We start from the raw sequence: 17,865 nt of genomic DNA, 5'->3' as shown, positions 1-17,865 counted from the left end.
AAGGGAGCGTGCCTGAGACAGTGCTCCACCTCATTAGAGGGGCGTAGAGCCAAATTGCACGCCAGGGGGCGGGACCTCAGCCTGGGCGTTAAAATTTCTGGGCCCGGAAGGTTACTGTCCACAAATGGTGCGCAGGGCAATTTCGGCCCCATGGAGATTAAAATGAAATAACAAAGGAGGCTTATGATAAATGTCAGACTCATAATAAAGTAGCAAACCAAGCTGAATACAGAAAGTATAGAAGAAAACTGAAAAAGGAAATGAGAAGGGCAATGAATGTGCATGGAAATAGATCAGTATGTAACATAAAAGGGAACCCAAAAGTATTTTTATAAACGCATACGTAGTCAAAGGAAGAATGGGGCCAATTTTTGGGACCAAAAAGGATACCTTGCAGTGGAGGTAGAGGGCATGGTTGAGCTGCTAAATGAGTCATTTGCATCTGTCCTCACTGAAGATGATGCTGCCAATGTCACAATAAAGGAGCAGTAGTAAAGTAAATGGATAGAGTAAAAATAGAATAAGAGGAGGTTGTTAAAAGGTTGCCAATGTTCAAAGTACAAATGTCTTCCTGTCTGGGTGGGATGCATCCTAGGTTACTGAGGGAAGTAAGGATGGAAGTAATGTAGACTCTAGCCACAATCCTCCAGTCCTCCTTAGATATGGAAGCAATGCCAGAGAACTGGAGGATTGCAAACGTTGCACCCCTGTTCAAATAAAGGCAGAAGGATAAACCTGGCAATTACAGTCCAGTCTAATGTCGATGGTGAGGAAACTTTTAGAAACAATAATCGAAGACAGAATCAGGTGAATTTATTATGGAGAACAAGGGAATGGCAGACCAATTGAACAAATACTTTGGTTCTGTCTTCACTAAAGAAGACACGAATAACCTCCCGAAAATAAAAGAGGACCGAGGGTCTAGCAAAAAGGGGGAACTGAGGGAAATCCATATTAGTCAGGAAATGGTGTTGGGGAAATTGAAGGGACTGAAGGCCGATAAATCCCCAGGGCGTGATAGTCTGCATCCCAGAGCACTTATGGAAGTGATCCCAGAAATAGTTGATGCATTGGTGGTCATTTTCCAACATGCCATGGACTTTGGATCAGTTCCTATGGATTGGAGGGTAGCTAATGTAACCTCACTTTTTTAAAAAAAGGAGGGAGAGAGAAAACGGGGAATTATAGACTGGTTAGCCTGACATCAGTGGTGGGGAAAACATTGGAATCAATTATTAAAGATGTAATCACAGCGCATTTGGAAAGCAGTGACAGGATTGGTCCAAGTCAGCATGGATTTATGAAAAGGAAATCATGCTTGACAAATCTTCTAGAAGTTTTTGAGGATGTAACTAGTAGAGTGGACAAGGGAGAACCAGTGGACGTGGTGCATTTGGATTTTCAAAAGGCTTTTGACAAGGTCCCATACAAGAGATTGGTGTGCAAAATTGAGGCACATGGTATTGGGGGTAATGTATTGACGTGGATAGAGAAATGGTTGGCAGACAGGAAGCAAAGAGTGGGAATAAACGGGTCCTTTTCAGAATGGCAGGCAGTGACTAGTGGGGTGCCGCAGGATTCAGCGCTGGGACCCCAGCTTCTATACAATATACATTAATGATTTAGACGAAGGAATTGGATGTAATATCTCCAAGTTTGCAGATGACACTAAGCTGGGTGGCAGGGCGAGCTGCGAGGAGGATGCTAAGAGGCTGCAGAGGACTTGGACAGGTTAGGTGAATGGGCAAAAGCACAGCAGATGCAGTATCGTATGGATAAATGTGAGGTTATTCACTTTGGTGGCAAAAACAGGAAAACAGATTATTATCTGAATGGTGACAGATTAGTAAAAGGGAAGGTGCAACGAGACCCTGGGTGTCATGGTCCATCAGTCATTGAAGGTAGGAATGCAGGTACAGCAGGCAGTAAAGAAAGCAAATGGCATGCTGGCCTCCATAGTGAGAGGATTTGAGTATAAGAGCAAGGAGGTCTTGCTGCAGTTGTACAGGTCCTTGGTGAGACCACACCTTGAGTATTGTGTGCAATTTTGGTCTCCTAATCCTGAGGAAGGGTGTGCTTGCTATTGAGGGTGTAAAGTCCTTACTCTACAGTATGAAACCACACGTGGCACATTCTGGGGACAAGGTCACTCTGTGACCTTAACTCTTTATTCACAGGACTCCAAAGACGATGACCCGGCGTGGGACCTCCCTTTTTATACCTGTGTGATCAGGTAAGGAGTGTCTCCCACAAGTTCACCCGTTGTGGTAAAGGTGTACATCTAGGTTGAGTGTATACAGTAATACAGTGGTGTTACATTGTGGTTACATACATGACATCACCTTCCCCCCCCGGAAGTCTTATTTTGATCATAGGTTTAGTCTTTCAGGTGGTCTACGTTCCCTCGTGGAGCGCTGCAGTTGAGGCTCTGGTTGTTGGACACTGACGTGAGTGTCTGTCACCTGTGGTGATTCTGGGCTGACCGTAGGGACTGTACATTCTTCTGATTGCTCTTGTTGCTCATTCACTGGCGGTGTTGTGAGCTCCATCTCATGGTCTTCTTCAGGTTCCTCCGTGTCAATGCTGAACCTTTTTTTTTACTTGGTCCAGATGCTTACGGCATATCTGACCCTTGTTGGGTTTTACCACAATGACCCTATTCCCCTCTGTCAATTACAGTGCCCTCAAGCCATTTGGGCCCCATGGTGTGATTGAGGATGAATACAGGATCATTTATTTCTATACATCTCCCCCTCGAATTACGGTCATGGTACTCGTTTTGTGATTTGCGCTTGCCCTCAACTATGTCGGTCAGGATTGGGTGAATGAGGGACAACCGCGTTTTGAGTGTCCGTTTCATTAGTAGCTCTGTGGGCGGGACCCCCATGAGCGACTATGGTTGTGATCTATAGGCCAGCAGGAGAAGCGATAGGCGGCATTGTAGGGAGGGTCCTTGAATCCTGAGCATACCTTGCTTAATGATTTGGACCGCACGTTCCGCCTGGCCATTGATGCCATTGCCCGACATAAACTCTCAGAATTCATAGCTTGTGAAACATGGGCCATTATCACTAACCAGGATGTCCGGCAAGCCATGGGTTGCAAAGATCGCACGCAGGCTTTCCACGGTGGTGGATGATGTGCATGAATTCAGGATGATGCACTCGATCCATTTCGAGTAGACATCTACCACAATAAGGAACATCTTTCCCATGAACGGGCCCGCGTAGTCAACATGAATGCGTGACCATGGCCTGGTGGGACAGGGCCACTGGCTGAATGGGGCCTCCCTGGGGGCATTACCCAGCTGGGCACACGTCATGCACCTGCGAACACAATCAATTCCAGGCCACCAAACGTGTGACCAGGCAATGGCCTTCATCAGCACAATGCCTGGGTGCTCGCTGTGGAGTTCCCTGATGAATGCCTCCCTGCCCTTCTGGGGCATAACTACCCAGCTGCCCCATAGTAGGCAGTCGGCTTGGATGGAGAGCTCATCCATCCATCTGTGGAACGGTCTGACCTCCTCAGGGCATGCTCCGTGTGCGGGCGCCCAATCCCCAGTCAGGACACATTTCTTAATCAGGGATAGGAGGGGAGCTCTGTTTGTCCAGATTTTGATCTGGCGGGCTGTGATGGAGGAGCCTGTGCTGTCAAAGGCATCGACAGCCGCTGCCCCCTCAGTGGTGGCCAGTGGAAGCCTGCTGAGCGCGTCAGCGCAATTTTCAGTGTCGGGCCGGTGCCGAATGGAGTAGTCATAAGCAGCCAGCATGAGAGCCCATCTCTGTATATGAGGTAATGCGTTGGCATTGATAGCCTTGCTGTCTGACAACAGGGATGTTAATGGCTTGTGGTCCATCTCTAATTCAAACTTCCTACCAAAGAGGTACTGATGCATTTTTTTTTACATCATAGACACATGCAAGCGCTTCCTTCTCGACTATCCTATATCCCTGTTCTGCTTGAGAGAGCGACCTGGAGGCATAAGCCACAGGTTATAGTTGACCCTCAGCATGCCCTGCTGCAACACACACCCAAACCCATAGGACGATGCATCGCATGTCAGAACCAATTTTTTACAGAGCTCGTACAGGATCAACAACTTGATGAGCAAAGTAGGTTTCGCGCCCGATCAAAAGCCCATTCCTGACAGTCCCCCCAAAACCAATCGCAACCCTTACATAGAAGCACGTGTAGCGGCTCCAACACCGTGCTCAAGTTCGGCAGAAAGTTCCCGAAATAGTTCAACAATCCCAGGAATGAACGCAACTCCGATGTGTTGCAGGGCCTGGGTGCTTGTCGAATCGCATCTGTTTTGGATTCGGTGGGCCGAATCCCATCTGCAGCAACCCTCCTGCCCAGAAACTCAACCTCAGGAGCTAAGAACACACATTTAGACTTCTTGAGTCGCAGGCCTACCTGGTCCAGTCGGCGTAGCACCTCCTCCAGGTTGTGGAGGTGTTCCTTGGTGTCTCGACCCATGATGAGGATGTCGTCCTGGAATACGATCAGTCCAGGAATGGATTTAAGCAGGCTTTCCATGTTTCTTTGGCATTCGATCAGTGGCCACGATTTTTCAAACGGGCACCTGTTATAAATGAACAGTCCCTTGTGCGTGGTGATGGTGGTCAGTAGTTTAGATTCGTCGGCCAGTTCCTGGGTCATATAGGCTGAAGTGAGGTTCAACTTGGTGAACAGCTTGCCGCCTGCCAGCGTGGCGAAGAGGTCCTCCACTCTCGGGAGCAGGTATTGCTCTTGTAGGAACACCCGATTGATGGTGGCCTTGTAGTCGCCACAGATCCTGACAGAGCCACCCGCTTTTAGGACGGGAACGATGGGTCTTGGCCAGTCGCTGAATTCAACAGGCGAGATGATGCCCTCTCTCAACAGATGGTCCAATTCGCTCTCGATCTTTTCCCACATCACATACGGCACCGCTCTGGCTTTGTGGTGCATTGGCCTGGCGTCCGGGGTGATGTGTATCACTACTTTAGTGCCTTTGAAAGTCCCGACACCAGGTTGGAATAGTGAATCAAATTGTTGTAGGACTTGTGAGCACGAACTTTGCTCCACAGATGACATTGCCTTAACATCCCCCCCCATTTCCAGTTCATCTCGGCTAACCAGCTCCTCCCCAACAGTGCGGGACCATTGCCCGGGACAATCCAGAGCGGCAGCCGATTCACTAACCCATTGGGTGTGACAGCCAACATTGCACTGCCTAGCACCGGAATGATTTCTTTAGTGTAAGTCCGTAATTATGTCTCAATACGTGTTAATTTGGGTCTACTGACTTTAAGTAGCCATAGCTTCTCAAATTGCTGAATGCCCATGAGTGACTGGCTGGCCCCAGTGTCCAGCACATGGGTACTGGGATACCGTTTAATAAAACCCTCATCATCATTGGTGGCGTTTTGGTGTATGAACTGTGAATATTCACCACATGGACCCGCTGAACCTTGGCGTCCATCGATTTGCCCCAAAAGTCATCCTGCCTCAAAGAACCCTCTTCTGGTCCATCCGCCTCATATATTAGTCTGGTTGCAGACTTCCTGCACATTTGAGCTAAGTGGCCACTGAGATTGCAGTTCCTGCAGACAAATTGTTGAAATCTGCAAGATCTAGCTGAGTGTTTTCCCCACACCTCCAGCATGAGTTAAAGTTTCCATTGTTGGAAATAAAGGGACTATGGCCACGCATTCCGCGCTGACTGTCCCTTTGACTGCTCTTAAGTACCCTATTAGTGGGTGTCACTGACCCCATCCCAGGCCACATTGTCCACTGTGATGGCGTGAATGTCCGTTCAGCCTGCCATTGTCTCTGTTGAAGTCCTACTCTGGGGTTTATTGCTGCCTGGGGAGTGTCGGACTGCCCCTGCCTGCCTGCTGGGCTCTGAGTCGCATTGATGATGTTGACTCCCTGATCCATCGCCGCGTTAGAGGCAGAATTGTGCACGTATATTATTTTCGTCTCTTCCTCCCCCGCCATGAAAGTTTGAGCTATCAACGCCGCCGCTTCCAAGGTCAAATCCTTGGTCTCAATTAATTTGCGGAAAATTCCCGCATGACCGATGCCCTCGATAAAGAAGTCCCTTAGCATCCGAGATGGCAGGACTGACATATGAGGAAAGACTGGATCGGCTAGGCTTATACTTACTGGAATTTAGATGAAAGGGGATCTCATAGAAACGTGTAAAATTTTGACGCGACTGGACAGGTTCGATGCAGGAAGAATGTTCCCGATGTTGGGGAAGTCCAGAACCAGGGGACACAGTCTAAGCATAAGGGGTAAGACATATAGGACCGAGATGAGAAGAAACTTTTTCACCGAGAGTTGTGAATCTGTGGAATTCTCCACACAGAAAGTTGTGGAGTTCAGTTCATTGGACATATTCAAAAGGGAGTTAGATGTGGCCATTCATCATCATCATCATCATCATCATCATAGGCAGTCCCTCGGAATCGAGGAGGACTTGCTTGCACTCCCAAAGTGACTTCTTGGATGCTGAACAATCCGATACGAGAGCCACAGACCCTGTTACAGGTGGGACAGACATTTGTCGGGGGAAGGGGTCGGTCGGGCTGGTTTGCCGTGCGCTCCTTCCGCTGCCTGCACCTGGCCTCTTCGTGCTCCTTGCGTCGAGACTCAAAGAGCTCAACGCCCTCCCAGATGGACTTTCTCCACCTCGGGCGGTCTGCGGCCAGGGTCTCCCAGGTGTCAGAGGTAATGTTGCACGTTACCAGAGATGCTTTGAGGGTGTCCTTATAATGTTTCAGCTGTCCTCCTTTGGCTCATTTACCATGAAGGAGCTCCGCATAAAGCATTTGCTTAGAGGTTCTCATATCTGGCATGCGTACTATGTGTCCTGCCCAGCGAAGCTGATCGAGTGTGGCCAGTGCTTCAATACTGGGGATGTTAGCCTGGTCGAGGACACCGATGTTGGTGCGCCTGTCCTCCCAGGGGATTTGCAGGATCTTGCGGAGATATCGTTGGTGATATAGCTCAAGCTACTTGAGGTGCCTTCTGTATATCATCCATGCCTCAGACCCATACAGGAGGGCGGGTATTATTACCCTGTAGACCATGAGTGTGGTGGTAAATTTGAGGGCCTGGTCTTCAAACACTCTTTTCCGCAGGCGGCCGAAGGCTGCACTGGCGCATTGGAGGCGCTGCTGAATCTCCGCATCAATGTCTGCCTTTGTTGATAAGAGGCTCCCGAGATATGGGAAATGGTCCAAGTTGTCCAGGACCGTGCCGTGGATCTTGATGATTGGAGGGCAGTGCTGTGTGGTGATGACAGGCTGGTGAAGGACCTTTGTCTTACGGATGTTAAGCGTAAGGCCCATGCTTTCATATGCCTCAGTGAATACATTGACTATATCCTAGAGCTCAGCCTCTGAATGTGCACAGACGCAGGCATCATCCGCATACTGCAGCTCAGTGACAGAGGTTAGGGTGATCTTGGACCTGGCCTGGAGGCGGCGTAGGTTAAACGGCTTCCCACTGGTTCTGTAGTTTAATTCCACTCCAGCGGGGAGCTTGTTGATTGTGAGGTGGAGCATGGCGGCGAGGAAGATTGAGAAGAAGGTTGGAGCGATAACGCAGCCCTGTTTGACCCCGGTCCGGACGTGGATTGGGTCTGTAATGGATCCGTTGGTAAAGATGATGGCTTACATATCATCGTGAAGGAGTGTCCTTGATGAGTGTTTCCCCATTCTTGGCCAGGAATGGGGTGAGGCCTTGTGAGTTTGGACCGTAGGTGGCCTTGACTGCAGTGAAGAATCCTCGTATATCATGGCTGTCGGCCAGTTGTTGTATCTCCTGTGCTTTCTCCATCCACCACCTGTTCTTTAGATCCCAGTTTTTCATTGGACATGAGCTTTGAGCCGTCTGTAATGTTGTTTTGCAGCTCCCGCGTTGGGCTGTTGCTTGAGGCTCAGAAATGCTTTGCGCTTACGATCTATTAATTCTTCGATCTCCTGATCATTTTCATCAAACCAGTCCTGATGTTTTCTGGTTGAGTGACCAAGTGTCTCTTCACAGGCACTGGTTATACAGGTCTGGAGGGCAGACCAAGCGCTATCGGGATTCAGAATCTCGGGGTCATCAAAGCACGCCAGATTGGCTGTGAGGCGCTGGATGTATAGGGCTCTCTTAGCTGGATCTCCAAGTGCCCCGGCATTAACTTTTTTGTGGAACTGCTTCTGCTGTACCCTCTGCTTTGGGGCAATGTTAATGTTGATGATGGATCGGATTAGGCAGTGGTCCATCCAGCATTCGTCCGCTCCTGTCATACCGCGGGTGATGCGCACATCCTTGCAATCCCTGGCTTAGACGATGACATAGTCGAGCAGGTGCCAGTGTTTGGAGCGAGGGTGTTGCCACAATGCCTTGTATTTGTCTCTCTGGTGGAACAGGGTGTTGGTAATGAGGAGTTCATGTTCTAGACATTTTGTCAGGAGTAAGGTACTGCTGGAATTGGCTTTCCCTATCCCCTCTCTGCCAATCACGCCTCCCCAGAGGGCTGTGTCTTTGCCAACCCTGGCATTAAAATCACCCATGAGGATCAATTTGTCGCCCGTGGGGACACAGGACAAGGATGTCTCGAGGTTGGAATAAAAACCCTCTTTAGCCTCATCCGTTGCATTGAGTGTGGGGGCATACGCACTGATAACTGTGGCACATTGGTTCAGAGATAGGTTGATATGGAGAGTCAGGCATTCGTTGACCCCACAGGGGGAGTCTTTGAGGCGGTTGACCAGCTCATTCTTGACGGCAAAGCCGACTCCATGAAGGCAGCATTCTGCCTCTGGTTACCCTTTCCAGAAGAAGGTGTAACCTCCACCATATTCCTTCAACTGGCCTTCCCCTGCCCGCCGGGTCCCGCTTAGGGCGGCGATGTCAATGTCAAAATGTCGGAGTTCCCGGGCAACTATAGCGGTGCGGCGTTCCGGCCTGTTGCTGTTAGGATTGTCCATGAAGGTCCTGACGTTCCAGGTCCCGAGCTTCATACTGACAGAGTGAAAGATGCCTGTGCGTGAGTTCTTTTAATGTGGGGTGGCCGCTGCACACGGGCAACCACACGGGCTTAGCTGAGCAAGGTCTTGGTCCAGTGGTAAGGGGGTCCAAGACAACTGGAGACCAGGCACAGCTCGATAAGCCTAATTGCCTACGGCAAAGTGTTGGCCGCAAGCTCGGCACCGAGTGGCGCCACTGATGGTCGATGGCCCGAGGCTTGGTTGCGAGACAAGCATTAGGAAGGTGACTTCCAAAGTTATTTTAAAAGATTAAAAGTTGATAAAGGTTCCCAATTTATTTCAAAAGTTTCTCAGAGTTGTTAAAAATCTAAGATATAAATCAATAATAGATTATAAAAGTTTCCCCAGTTTAAAAAGTTTCTAAAAGTTGTAAAAGTCAAAGATGTAGGTTAATAATAAATGTTTAAAAGTATTTCAGTTGAGAGTCTAAAACGTAAGTTTTAAAACTTGTCAGTCTCCGGCTCAGCTGCTGAGGTTGGGCCACGCCTCAGGTCATTATCCCGCTGAAGGTCGAAGGCGAGCTGGCCTGAATGTGCCAGTGTCGGTGGTCTTGGATTGGCTGGTGTCCCTGGAACTCCGCTGGGCTGGAGTCCCTCCTATCTCGGTGTCTCCGCTAGGCCTGAGCCCCTGCTCTCTCGGTGTCCCAGCCGGGCCGGAGCCCCTGCTCTCCCAGCATCTCCACTGGGCTAGCGCCCCTGCTCTCCCGGTGTCTCCGCTAGTCTGGAGCCCCTGCTCTCTCGGTGTCTCAGCCGGCCTGGAGCCCCCGCTCTCCCGGTGTCCCCGCTGGGAATTCTCTCCACCGGCCGCTTCTGTCCCTGGCCGAAGGGACTCTGCACTGGCCGTCTCCGTCCCCAGCCGAAGGGCCCTTACAGCTAAAGGGATCGGGGATATGGAGAGAAGGCAGGGGTGGGGTACTGAGGTTGCATGATCAGCCATGATCATATTGAATGGTAGTGTCGGCTCGAAGGGCTGAATGGCCTGCTTCTGCACCTATTTTCTGTGATTCTATGTAATTGTCACTCTCAAAAAATATGGGTGAATAAGTAACAGCCAGCACAGACTTGTTAAAGGCAAATCATTTGTTTGATTAACTTGACTGAATTCTTTGAAGTAATTGAGAGGGTTGATAAAAGTAATGCATGGTGTGTGCATGGACTTTCAAAATGCATTTGATAAAGAACCACATAATAAGCTTGTTAGCAAAATTGAAGTCCATGGGATTAAAAGGGACAGTGGCAATTTGGATACAAAATTTGCTAAGGAACAGAAAGCAGAGAGTAGTAGTGAGTGGTTGTTTTTTTTAGACTGGAGAGAAGTATACTGTGGTGTCCCCAGGGGTCAGTATATTAATGACCTGTATATGGGTATACTGGGCATAATTTCAAAGTTTGCAGATGTCACAAAACTTGGAAATATAGTACCAAGTGAGGAAGGTAGTAACAGACTTCAGGAAGACATTGACAGACTGGTGAAATGGGCAGACAGATGCCAGATGAAATTTAATGCAGAGTAGTGTGAATTGATGAATTTTGGAAGGCAGATTGAGGAGAGGTAATCTAAATTAAATGGTATCATTTTAAAGGAGATGCAGGAACAGAGAGACCTGGGGGTGTATGTACACAAATCTTTTTAAAGGTAGCAGGACAAGTTGAGAAGGCTATTTTTTTTAATAACACTTGGGGTCTTTGGCTTTATGAATAGAAGCATAGAGTACTAAAGCAAGGAAGTTATGCTAAACCTTTATAAATCATTGGTTATAAATCAATTCTGGGCACTATATTTTAGGAAGGATGTCAAAGCCTTAGAGAGCGTGCAGAGTAAACGAGAAGAAATTGTTTGCAGTGGCAGAAGAGTCGGTAACCACAGGACATAGATTTATGGTAATTGGTAAAAGAATCAGAGGCGTGATAAGGAAAATTATTTTCACACACTGCGTTTTTATGATTTGGATTGCATTGCCTGAATGAATCTGCTACGATCAGCCAATGATAACTTTGAAAAGAGAATTGTATAAATACTTCAAGGGGAAAATTTTGCAGGTCTATGGGAAAAAGGCACGGGAGTGGGACTAATTGAATACATTTTTTTGAAGAGCTAGCAAAAACATGATGGGCCGAATGGCCTCCATCTGCGCTGTATGATTCTATGACTTCCCAGATATATTCTTGTCAGGCTTAATTTCATATTGGATTGTTAGCTTTAAAGTTTGTGATCTGGCTTGAACTGGATTTTTCAAAGCATGAAACTACAAAAATGTCCTCAATGTGGTTTTGTTTTTATATATTGAGAAGGGACTCCCTGGTTTTCAGCAGTCAGCTGGTTCTGTACAAACTGAATAGAGGTGTAAAAAGGTCATGGAAAGTTGTTCAATTGTATAGATTAAACACCTTTATTCAGGGGAAAGAATGGAATGAAGTTAAATTGTGTGGTGCTTGAAATAAATGATTGATTTAAAAATAAAAAGGCTTTTAAATAAGGGTTTTGTAAGTGATTCTACCACAAGAAATGGCCATTGGTTTTTCAAGGTATGGAAAGAAAAATTGGCTCATTGTGCATGATAGGCAGCCAATCATCAATTGCCAGTTTTCTACCCACACGCGAAGTAAAAAGTGTTCCAAGGTTTTATTTTATTCTGCATATGCTTATAGTCAGCAACTACAGAGCAACTGGGAGCATCCATTCTAGCCCAGAAATACATTCAATGAGCAACAAAATGCCTGCAGTATTTCTGCCAACTTTTGTTAATTCCCATGCATCTCAACAAAATCTGGCCTGTTATTTTTGTTATTCTTATAACATTACTTGGAACTGAAAGTGTTGTCAAGACCTTAAAGTATAGTTTGAGCAAAAAGGCAATTTGGCCCATCCAATGTGTTTCTTTTATATAGAATATGCACGCTCTGCAAACCTACTGAACATACTTGTGATTCTGAAGGAGGTGACTAACAACATGCCAAAGCTCTGAAAATTCTCTCTTGACCCTTAAAGAAGGTCTTATACAGCACACCAGTCAACTGTAACCATTTGTATTCCACAGATGACCCATCTGTTGTCCTGTACCATAGCAATCACAGGACATGTGATCATCTGCATCCATTATTATATCTTTAGATCCTGTTTCTAAAGAAGTTTATCCAGTTCTGTTTTTTTTTTAAGGGAGTTGGTTCTAAAATCATTAACTGGTTGTGCTAGAAGTCTATTCCATATATTCTCATATCCACTTCACCTGGAAGATGAGAGAGGGAAGTGAGGGTAAATTATAGTTTGATCATTGTGTTTTATTCTACTTGCTCCTCCACCCCACCCCACCCCCCTCCCCACCATCACTACAACAATTTAAAACAATGTTAAGAACTTGTTCTCTAGGAATTTTAGTCTACTTTGGGATGTTCGCAACCCAATTCTCCTCATTGCCTATTGGAGCCCATGTTTAACATTCTATTATATACCATCCTTTAAACATGAATCTGTGAATAGACTAAAGACTAGAGCTAGATTATTATATTTGATGTCAAACTTCTCCCATACCAGGTCTCCTATGCTCGGTTAGAATGATCTGAAATATACAGTCTTTCTAAACCTTTTCTTTATTTTGAACTGGTTGTGGTCTGTCTTCTAGGTTATAATGATCCTTCAGGAAAATACGATCCAACAGTTCGCAGTTTACATAATCTGGCACATTTATTTCTCAATGGAACTGGTGGACAAACCCACTTGTCTCCGAATGACCCTATCTTTGTATTGTTGCATACATTTACTGATGCAATATTTGAAGAGTGGTTGAAGAGGAGTAATGCAGGTAATCTAACACAATCTAATTTTAATTGCGGTTTACTAGACCTTTTCTATTTGTTCAATTATCTATTTGCATAGACTTCAAGTGGAGCTTAGACATAGTAATGAGCATATGTTTTATCCTTGAATCTGATATCCATGTAGTTGCAATATTACATTTTGTGATGGCTTGTGTGCTGGTCAGCATACTTGTTCCTTTGTTCCTCTTCACCTCCTCCCTGACCAGGTCACAACACTTCTGCCATTTAGCCACTCGAACACTCTACCTTTCATTTTATTTATTTTCCTATGATTGTATTGTGTTTTCTTTCTCCTTGTCCTGTGGCTTTTTAAATGCTGTTCCTGTATAGTATATTCTAGTTCTGAGGAAGTGTCCATATTCAAAACATCTTGGGCCAGATTTTGTGCTCACCGTTGACTTCAAATTAAAAAAAATCTGCCCACAAAGATTTAGCGGGCTCTGTGGCATTATTCCCTTTATTCCATGTGACTTTCTATCTGGCACCACCTATAGGGGATCTATAACATCCAGCAACAGTGAAGTCATCAAGCAAGCTAATCAGCCAATCAGATTGAAGAATTCGCATAGACAGTAAACCAGGAAGTAAAAAGCATGCATTATGATTCAGTTTTAATCATTTTACAGAAAGCGATATAAAGATAGGGACATATACATGAGATTAAAGTAGAAGCTGAAATATAAACTTTAAAAAATTTTTTTTTTATTATTTTAGAAACCATGGAATTTTTAAGGGTTATTCTGAGGGAATGACGCTCCACACTTGTAAAATTAAATTTTATGGGCTAGAGAGGTTGTTCAGCAGTAACTATGACTTGGTATGCTGTTTTAAAAACTCCGTTACACCTCATTCAACAAGGCTTAATTCTTTCAATGGTTTTGCAATGAGTATAGTGCATAAGCAGTTGAAATTCACATCAAATCACTGATTTTGTGTTGCGTGCATGTGCAAAGAGTGCAACAGCGCACCCTGGGGAGGAGCAGGGTATCACTGACAGCAGAATGTTCACGTTTAACTGCTCAAGTGAGGACACCAGAAGTTGCTGTCAATTTTCCACAGTAATGACAGTGAGCACTGACCATTTCACCATCATTACAACTGCAAATTCTGGGCCTTTGTCTTTTCTCTTCTTGTTCATTGGGTGTTTCCAACATTTTTTGTTTCTGTAGTTTTTTGTCAGTACACTAAAATGGTGCTGTCCACTCTACCTAGTTAATTCCTTCCTGCTGATAAAACCATTTTATTCTCCTCCCCCGTTTTTTCCCTAGATTTATCGATCTTTCCATTTGAAAATGCTCCCATCGGACATAATCGAGAGTACAATATGGTTCCCTTTTGGCCTCCTGTTACCAACGTAGAAATGTTTTTGACAGCAGCTGATAACCTTGGCTACACCTATGAAGTTGAATGGCCAAGTAAGTTCATTATGAAACTATCAAGATCTACTTGCTTCCTATTGTGGGGAGGAGGAGCAATTTTGAGCATCTAGCGCTATAACATTTTTAATAATTTATACAGCTTTCATCCAGGCCTAACAGTTTTATGCCTAGATAAATACACTTCAAAGATTTATTTGTTTAATAAAAAGCTACTATTCAATTTGTAGTTCTAACATTTATCATTTTAATGCCTTTTTATTGGTTTGCTGTAAAAATGAAAAATGTACAGGAGCCAATATGATTAATACAGGTTAATGGAATTCAGTAATTGGTACCACATGCTCTGAGATAGCGAACCAGATTAAGCCATGCACCAGATAATGAGGTATGGTACTCCACATTCACAGAGAAATTTTATCCACTGATCCAGAACATTTTCTAATCCATTTTCCTTGTCTAGTTGCTTCATGCTAGTCATTAGACTTGATTCACATTGGCTGCACTGCGTATCATTTCCCACCTGAGAAAATGACCAAACAACCTATTCCACCCCTCGACTAATGACACACTGCAGTTAACCATGCAGAAGTAGAGGAGTAGATTAACCTAGTCTTAACATTGTTGTATGCAGTACATCCATCAGAAGTTCACTCTGTAGAGAATTGCAAGAATTAAGTTGTAACCCAACGCACCGTGGTATATCAGCGCATTGCGCCAGTGTTCAACCTTGATTCTCAGTACTTAACATTCCTCTGTGCTTGTTTGAAAAACACTTACTTTATACCCATCAGTGTCAATTTTGTAGGATTTCTATCTTCAAGAATGATGAGCAATGTTGAACAGACTTGTATTAAGCAGTTTATATTCTCAGTAAAAAGCATTCTGGCTTCAAGGCCAAGAATTATTTTTCTGTTTGTGAAATACCAGGCAGAACTTGTTAAATTATCAAATGTGTAATTTGACATGCTAAAAATGTAGATTACAATAGCAATAATATGTGTTTTGGGGGGAGACAACTGAAGAGGTTGGTTGATTTGAGTGGGTAACCTGCTTTCAGGCCCACTGAGCTCCCATGACTAAACATCTGTGCATACTTCACTGTATATTTGTACAGGCATAAATCATGGCCACAGGTACATCTTACTGAATATCTGTTTGGTTTGGACTGCATCAAACATTTTTGACTTTACCTTTGCAGATCAGACACTTTCATTGTTGGAAATGATAACAGTGGGAATTGTGGCTGCGCTAGTGTTGGTTGCTATTGTTTTCACGGTCGCCTCATTAGCCTTACGCAGCAGAAGAAGAAAGCAGGCGGCAAGTGAACTGAAACAACCTCTCTTAGAAACTTCGCATCAGCACTATTCCGAATATGATGCAGCAACAGTGGTCTGAAAAGCCTCACAGTCTGCTATCTGACTCCTTTTTATTTTTCTTTCATGATTTCATACCTTACCAATGACGTGCTATAACAAAATAGACTGGCTTCCTGTGACTGTGTTTAGTTCAAAGATCAGATGAGAAGTAAGCTTATAGAACTGCTAATCTCTGAACCTGATGTAGCGATTAGTGAAATAAGCCACCTAACATTGGCCTGCACTGAAAATGGTTACTTCTGGCTCATCAAAGGTAGCTGTCGTGGCTTTCAGTAGAGTTTAAAATTGAGAGGTATTGGAGATAATTTGTAGACTTTGATTAAATATGCTGCAAAGTTAAAATTTCTGTTAAAGCAGATTGTATCCTCAATAAACTTGGAGTAATGACCCCATGGTGTTTTGGGCTGCTGTGTATAGTATAGTATTAGGCAGTCCCTCGTATCGAGGATGACCCGCTTCCACACCAAAAAGGGATGAGTTCATAGATGTTTCATTGAGGGACCTGATATTCCAGGTCCCGAGCTACATATTGAAGGGTGGAAGATGCCTGTGTGTGGATTCTTGTAACGTGTGGTGGCCGTTGCACACCAGCCACCACACGGGCTTGACAGAGCTCGGTCTTGATCCAGTGGCATGCTCTGCTGCACAGACCAAGTGCGCACACACACTCCTACTGCCCATAGATCGCAGTGTGGCTGGCCCGTGCTGCCCTTGGACCCTCACCTCTTCTGGGCCCCGAGCCTTCGCTTTTCCTGGGCTCCAATCACGACGCTCCGCTTCCTCGGTCATTCGCCGCACCTCCGCCACGATTTCTCGCCACTCCTCCGCCCTGACCTCTCCGCTCCTCTGCTGTACCGAGATCCTGCCGACGATCCTGCCCATGCTCCAATCAGCAACCTGTATTTTGGTAACGTCACTCAGTCGCTCTTCTCAAAGCCATTGCCCTCCTGGAACGGCTCGTGCTGCATCTTATAGTAGCATGCTCTTTTTATACCCCGGACCTGTGGCTGGTGTTTCCTCGCGGGTCAGGGGTATAAAAAGAGCAGCGGCCCTGGAAGCAGCACGCCACCCCGACCTGCGAGGAAACCGGAAACACTAGCTGTTCTGTGATCATCATGCAAACAACTCTTGGAAATGGGGAAAGTTGTTTTCGAACAAGCCTACAACTTTTTCAGAGTTTAGTTCCACCTACTTGGCTTCTCGTTATATCCCTTGATTCTCTCTAGAAGCCTACCCACATACACTGTCTTTCTCTGTGTCATTTTATGGTAACTTCTTCCACAACTTTACTACCCTTTAGGTGTGAAAGCTCCACCTGGCCCCCTTCTTACTCTTACCTTCCATCATCTCTTCCAGTTACTGTTTAACTTCATTACATACATTTCAGATCAGCTCAAAGAAAACTATATTTTTTCTAAACCAGCCCAATTTTCTTAATCTTTCTTTAATTTAAATTCATAATAGCTTGAATCACCTCTGCTCATGTCAGCCATAGCTAATTAGGTGGCACACTCTCGCCTCCGAATCAGAAGGTTGTGGGTTCAAGGTATACTCCAGAGACTTGAGTGCAAAAATCTAGGCTGACACTCCAGTGTAGTAGTGAGGGAGTGCTGCACTGCCGGAGGTGCCGTCTTTCAGATGAACTGTTAAACTGAGGCCGTCTGCCCTCTCGGGTGGATGTAAAAGATCCCATGGCACTATTTCGAAGAGGAGTTATCCCTGGAATCCTGAATCCTGAGCAATATTTATCCCTCAACCAACATTACCCCTCAGGTGATCAAAACCAGTCCAGGAGATCACATGGACGAAGTATTATAAGACACTTGCTTCTCTATGATGCGATCTCTGCCCCAGTCAGGAACTGGTCCATCTTCCTCTTGAAGGTGTACAGAGAGTCAGCACTCACCACACTGACTGGCAATGTATTCCAGAGGTTCACATTTCTTGGGCTAAAGAAGAACCACCTCATTTCCAGTCTATTCCTACTCTTCCATAGTTTAACTCCTGTCCTCTGGTCATCTTCAATCGGTTAAACTAGAATAATTTATTAATAGGGAATCTATCCAGCCCTTTATAATTTTATAGACATCAATCAAGTCACCGCTAAATCTACGCTGCTCTGAAGTAAATATACCAAGATCTATGAGCCTAAATGAGTAGCTGAGATTCTTTAAGCTAAGATTCATTCTTGTAGCTCTCCTCTGGACCTTTCGCAAGGCCACTATATCGCCCACCAAGTGAGGGAACCAAAAACTGG

At 45.4% G+C, this 17,865-nt stretch overlaps 1 protein-coding gene across 1 annotated transcript in view; it reads left to right on the top strand.

The window, feature by feature from the left end:
• Positions 1 to 15,844, top strand: part of LOC139246444 (5,6-dihydroxyindole-2-carboxylic acid oxidase-like) — a 49,442-nt gene extending 33,598 nt beyond the window's left edge. Inside the window, exons 4-6 of the mRNA XM_070871417.1 lie at positions 12,658 to 12,837; positions 14,122 to 14,268; positions 15,431 to 15,844. Of these exons, the coding sequence (XP_070727518.1) occupies positions 12,658 to 12,837; positions 14,122 to 14,268; positions 15,431 to 15,627 (524 nt within the window). The 3' untranslated portion in view covers positions 15,628 to 15,844. The remainder of the gene's footprint in view (positions 1 to 12,657; positions 12,838 to 14,121; positions 14,269 to 15,430) is intronic.
• The last annotated feature ends 2,021 nt before the right edge of the window (positions 15,845 to 17,865 follow it).

Source organism: Pristiophorus japonicus, chromosome 1, assembly GCF_044704955.1.
Source record: "Pristiophorus japonicus isolate sPriJap1 chromosome 1, sPriJap1.hap1, whole genome shotgun sequence".
Lineage (NCBI taxonomy): Eukaryota > Metazoa > Chordata > Chondrichthyes > Pristiophoridae > Pristiophorus > Pristiophorus japonicus.
The sequence above is the reverse complement of the archived record's forward strand: the minus strand, read 5'-3'. Positions and strand labels throughout refer to the sequence as shown.